General features: G+C 58.1%; 1 protein-coding gene across 1 annotated transcript in view; it reads left to right on the forward strand.

Moving 5' to 3' along the window:
• Nucleotides 1-981: 981 nt before the first annotated feature.
• ETH_00002835 (Wd repeat protein, putative) overlaps nt 982-5,634 on the forward strand; it is a gene marked incomplete at both ends in the record, with an annotated part of 13,594 nt that continues 8,941 nt past the window's right edge. The window contains 6 exons of the mRNA XM_013376923.1: nt 982-1,672; nt 1,959-3,706; nt 3,918-4,351; nt 4,553-4,622; nt 4,854-4,939; nt 5,164-5,269. Coding sequence (XP_013232377.1) covers nt 982-1,672; nt 1,959-3,706; nt 3,918-4,351; nt 4,553-4,622; nt 4,854-4,939; nt 5,164-5,269 — 3,135 coding nt within the window. The remainder of the gene's footprint in view (nt 1,673-1,958; nt 3,707-3,917; nt 4,352-4,552; nt 4,623-4,853; nt 4,940-5,163; nt 5,270-5,634) is intronic.

The raw sequence follows: 5,634 nt of genomic DNA on the forward strand, positions 1-5,634 counted from the left end.
AAACCCTAGCCTAAACCCTAGCCTAAACCCTAGCTTAAACCTTAAACCCTCGCCTAAAGCCTAGCCTAAACCCTAAACCCTGGCCTAAACCCTGGCCTAAACCCTAGCCCAAACCTTAAACCCTAGCCTAAACCCTAAACCCTAACCCTAGCCTATGCCCTAGCCTAAACTCTAGCGTAAACCCTAAACCCTAACCTATGCCCTAGCCTAAGCCCTAGCGTAAACCCTAAACCCTAGCCTAAACCCTGGCCTAGACGCTAAACCCTAGCCCAAACCCTAAACCCTAACCTAATCCTCGAGCTCTAAGCAAAACTCTAAACCCGAAACGGGGGCTCTAGCTTCGTCGTAAACCCTAAACCCTAGCCTAAACCCTAAACCCTAGCCAGAACTGCAGCAGGGGGTACGAAACCCTAAGCCCTAGCGCTGTCTGGGGGGCGTGGGGCCTTTAGGGGTGAGGGTTTAGGGTTTATGAGGCTTAGGGTTTAGGTTTGCTGCGCTGCTGCCGAGAGCGGCAGCAGCGGAGGAAAAGTTCGGCTGGAAGGCAGCGGAGTTGCCGCTGCTGCAGTGCAGAAGCAGCAGCAGCACAGAAGCAGCAGCGCAGCAACAACAGCAGCAAATGCAAAAGGGGCAAACGAAATACCATTAAAGATATTTCAACTTTGATTTCAGAGTAAAGACAAGCAATGTTGCTGCTGCTGCGAGCCTCGCATGCACGACGCTGTCGGCTGCGCTGCAGCAGCAGCAGCAGCAACAGCAGCAGCAGCAAATAGTAACTTAAGCAAACTGTAGTATTTGCATTTGTTTGCTTAAATTGACTTTGCTTAACGTGCCTCTGACCTGAAGGAGGAGGATAAGCTGCAGCAGCACCTAAGCTGCCGCTCCATCACCTCAGCAGCAGCAGCAGCAGCTGCTGCTGGTGCTGCTGCTGCACCTGGCTCGTTTCTGTGCTGCTGCTGTTGAAACTTACACTCATTCCGACTCATGACCGCCTCAGCAACAGAAGGCGCTGCTGCTCAGCAGCAGCAGCAGCAGCAGCAGCAGCACCAACAAGAGCAGGCTGCGGACTCGCTGCCAACGAAAGTGCAGCAAGAGCAGCAGCAGCAAAACACGACAGAAACAGATAAACCGGTAGCGGAAGCAGCAACAAATGAACCAGCAGCAGAATCAGCAGCAAATGCAGCAGGTGCTGCTGCTGCTCCAGCAACAGCACCAGTGGCAGCAGCAGCTGCTGACGAGCCCGCAGCTGCAGCACCAGCAGCAGCAGCAGCAGCAGCAAGTGGCTTTCTAGCAAAGAGTATCGCAGAGGCGATCCAGCTAGCAGAAGACCTTCTTTCAGACAGCAGCAGCGACAGCAGCAGGAGCAGCAGCAGCAGGAGCAGCAGCAGCAGCACCAGCAGCAGCCTAGAGGCAGAAATTGATGCTTTCGAAACTCAGGAGCTGCCTGCTGCTCTTGTGCGTTACTGGGCCATTCTCGAGAGCGACTGGCAAGACCCTGAGCAGCAGCTGCAGCAGCAGCTGCAGCAGCAGCTGCTGCTGCAGCAGGAGCAGCAGCAGGAGCAGCAGCTGCAGCAGGTCTTTGTAGCCAAATATGCGGGCCGCAGCCTGCTGCAGCAAATGACTCTGCGCTGCTTCAAACTCCTAAGGAGAGTTCTGCTGCACACTGAAGGCATTCGTTAGTCTCCTCTTGCTGCAGCTGCTGCTGCTGGTGCTGGTGCTGCTGCTGCTGTTGGTAGTATTGCTGATTGTGGCCCGCCGCCTTTTCTGCTGCTGGCGCTGCTGTTTCTGCTACTGTTGCTTCTGCCGCTTCACTGCTGCTGCTGCTGCTGCTGCTGCTGCCTCTGTAGATTGGTGACTGTGGAGAGCTCAGCACAGCCAGTTGCCGCCATTGCTGGTGCTGGCAGCAAACGTGTGAGTCTGTGCTGCTGTTGCTGCTACTTCTGTGTCTTCTGCTGCTGCAGCAGCAGCAGTCTCGCTGCATGCTGCTGGCTACGGGTCTCTGCTGCCGGCGCAGCGGCTGCTGCTGCTGCTGACACATTTGCTGTCGCTGCTCGGCAGCAGCAAAATAGTTACGGAGGAGACAACAGATGGGCAGCAGCGGCTGCGCCTTGCGCTGCTGCTGCTGCTCAAGGTGATCAGGTTCGATGCGCAGCAGCAGCAGCAACAGCAGCAGCAGCAGCAGCAGCAGCAAGAAACGCACCAGCCGCAGCAGCAGCGCCAAGAGGGTGCGGATGGGCATGCAGCGGATAACTGTGGTGTGGCTGCGCCAGAGGCAGCAGCAGCTGCTGCTGCTGCTCCAGCAGCAGCTGCAGCAGCAGCAGCAGGTTGCTGCAGCTGCCGCGAAGTCCCCCTGTATCTCTTCTACTCTCCGGTGTCTTTGCTGCTGCGTGCTGCTGGTTTGCTGCTGGACTTGGTGTGTCAGTACACCCGGTGGGGGGAAGGAGCGGCAGCAGCAGCAGCATGCGCGAATGTATGGCCGCTGCTGCGGGAAGCGAAACTACTACTGCAGCAGCAGCAGCAGCAGCATCTGCTGCAGCAGCAGGTCTGGGAGATGCTGCAGCACGTTTATGACTCCCAAGAGCTGCTGGCCAGCTGCGTGGGGGCTCAGGTAACTATGCAGCAGCGGCAGCATCCCAGAAGCAGCAGCAGCAGCAGCAGCAGTGCTGCGGCGTTTGAGCGGCTCTCGCCGTACCAATATGAGCAGCAGCGAGACGCAACAGCAGCAGCAGCTTCTGCTGGCGCGCTGCTGCAGCTGCTGCAGAGGCGCGAGGTGTACAGGCAGCGGCAGCAGGAGCTGTGGCAGCAGCAGCAATACTGGGACCCGCGCAGCAGAGCAGCAGCAGCAGCAGCAGCAGCCGAGGTGCGTGCCGTTGCTTCAGGAGAGAAGCATCCTCCAGCGCTCCTGTGCAGCCGCTGCAGCAGCAGCAGCAGCAGCAACAGCAGCAGCAGCAGCAGCGCTGCCTTGTCGCCCTTCCCGGCCCCGCTTTTTGGCAGCAGCAGCAGCAGCAGCAGCAGCAACAGCGTGGTGGCAGCCACGCTGTTTGCTGCTGCTCCCACGTGTATAGACACCCGAGAGCTGCTGCGGAACCTGGAGGGGTTGGCTGACTTTTGGGGGGCGCAGCAGCAGCAGCTAACAGCAGAATTTCATTTGCATGCAGCAGCAGCTCTCGTGAAGCAAGCAGCAAGCGACAGGCAGCAGAAGCTGGAGCTGCAGCAGCAAATGCAGCGGCAGCTGCAGCAGCAAGCGCAGCGAGAAAATCCCGGCGAGCAGACGCCAGCTGCTGCAGCAGAAGCAGATGCAGCAGCGGCAGCAGCAGCAGCAGCAGACACCGGCGACAGCGATGTTCTCTATTTGGGGCCCATTGCTGTGGCCTCACTAGTGCAGCACGGAGAGCAGCAGCTAGAAGAGTTTGCTGCTGCGCTGCAGCAGCAGCTTGCTGCTCTCTTTGGGCAGCGGCTCAAAGCCTCGCGGCAGCTGCAGCAGCAGGGGCTTCCTTTTGTTGCCGACTGGCTGCAGCAGCAGCTGCAGCAACTGAAGCAGCAGCAGCCACAGCAGCAGAACAAGCAGCAAGATGCAGACCAGCAGCAAGAGGGAGCGCAGCAGCAGGAAACGGAATCGCAGCAGCAGCAACAGCAACGACAGCAGCAACAACAGCAGCAAAACCAGAACAGACGCAATACTGACTTGGAGAAACTGCTCACTAAAGACGTGAGACCTAGCTGCTGCTGCTGCTGCTGCTGCTTGTCTTGCTGCAACAGAAAAACATGCTGCAGCCGCAGCACGTTTTTCTGTTGCATTTGCTGCTGCTGCTGCTGCTGCTGCTACGAATTTTCCCGCAGCAGCAGCAGCAGCAGCAGCAGCAAGAATTTCTGCTGCAGCTGCAGCAGCAGCTGCTGCTGTGGTTTGTTGTCTGCTGCAGATGGGCCCGCAGCTTTCTTTGTGTCTGAGCAACATTGAAGATGCATTTTTGCTGCTGGCAGTCCCAGAAGCAGCAGTTAAGGCCTTAATACTAAAGCAGCAGCAGCAGCAGCAGCAGCAGCAGCGCCAAGAGGAGGGAGGCGACGCTGTCCAGAACGGCGGTAGCAGCAACAGCAGCAGCAACAAGGGCGACAGCAGCAGCAGCAGCAGCAACAGCTGCAGCAGCAGCAGCAACAGCAACAGGGATATTTGCTGCTGGCCTGTCAATTTCGGGGAGCTGCTGCAGCGCCACGCGAGCCCTCAGCCTTCGCTGCTGCAGCTGGCAGCCCGTTGTGAGCGGTTGCTGCTGCTGCCAGAAGCAGCGGATGCAGCAGCAGCAGCAGCAGCAGCAGCGGCTGCTGCTGCTGCTGCACATGGCATCAAGGAAGAAGAGATGTACGACTCCGAGCTGTTAAGTTCTGCCGCTGCTCTTGCTGCTGCTGCTCTTGCTGCTACTGCTCTTGCTGCTGCTGCTCTTGCTGCTGCTGCTTTTGCTGCTGCTGCTCTTGCTGCGGCTCCTGCTGCCGTAGCTTCTTCCATCGTCTCATCATGCTACTTCTACTGCTGCTGCTGCTGCTACTGCTGCTGCTGCTGCAGGTCCTGGGTGCTGCTGACAGACCGCACGCTGCTGCTGCTGCCGGTCTCTCTGCCTCCGCTCCATGACGTTGTGAGCTAATTTGACACAGCAGCAAATGTGCTGCTGCTGCTGCTGCTGCTGCTGCTGCTGCTGCTATTTCTCCTGCTGCTGCCGTTGCTGCTTTAGCTGCTGCTGCTGTTAGTAGTTCTGCTGCTGCTAGTTGCCGGATCGCCACTGGTTGTTGTTGCCCCCGCGTGTGTCTCCCCCTGCTGCTACTTTTGCTGCTGCTGCTGCTGCTGCTGCTGCTGCTGGTCCTTTCAGGTATCTAGGAAGCTCGCACAGATGAACAGGCAGCTGATGATGACTAACGAAACGGCTCCCCTGCTGCCAGAACTGAAGGGCCTGCCGTGAGGGTTTAGGGTTTAGGGTTTAGGGTTTACGGTTTACAAGCACGCGACTTGGGGTTTAGGGTTTAGGGTCTAAGGGTTAGATTTGCCTTCTCACACGCAGCAGCAGCGGCTGCTGCAGCAACTTCTGGGCAGCAATCCTCTTTCGGATGCCACTGCATTTGCTGCTGCTGCTGCTCATGCTGCTGCTGCTGTCTCTGTTGCTGTTGCTGCTGCTGCTGCAGCGAGGGCGACCTGGAGCGCCTGCGGAGCCTCTCGCTGACTGTTGGCTTTGAAGGGCCCAAGTGTCTTTTTGCTGCAGCAGCATTTTACTCAAATGCTGCTCTTAAGGTGAGCTGCTGCTGCTGCTGTTGCTGCTGCTGCGATGGATCTGCTGTTCAGCAGCGGCACCTAGCCCCCGTGTCAGTTTGCCCTGTTGGTGTTGCTGCTGCCTCTGTTGCCGCTCCTGCTGTTGCTGCCGCTGTTGCTGCTGCTGCTCCTGCTGCACTTCTTTCGGCTGCAGCTATTTTTGGGGCTCGCTGAGTTGTCGCAATTGCTGCTGCTGCTGTTGCTGCTGCTGCTGCTACAAGTTGGCGCGCAGCAGCAGCAGCAGCAGCATTAGCAGCAGCAGCAAAGTCTGACGAATGTCCACACCCTTAGCAGCGTTCTTGCAACACCTATTCTCCCCTCGGCCCATGTTGTCCTGCTGCTGCTGT

The sequence above is a fragment of the Eimeria tenella genome, genomic scaffold, assembly GCF_000499545.2.
Source record: "Eimeria tenella Houghton genomic scaffold, Eth_scaff42, whole genome shotgun sequence".
Lineage (NCBI taxonomy): Eukaryota > Apicomplexa > Conoidasida > Eucoccidiorida > Eimeriidae > Eimeria > Eimeria tenella.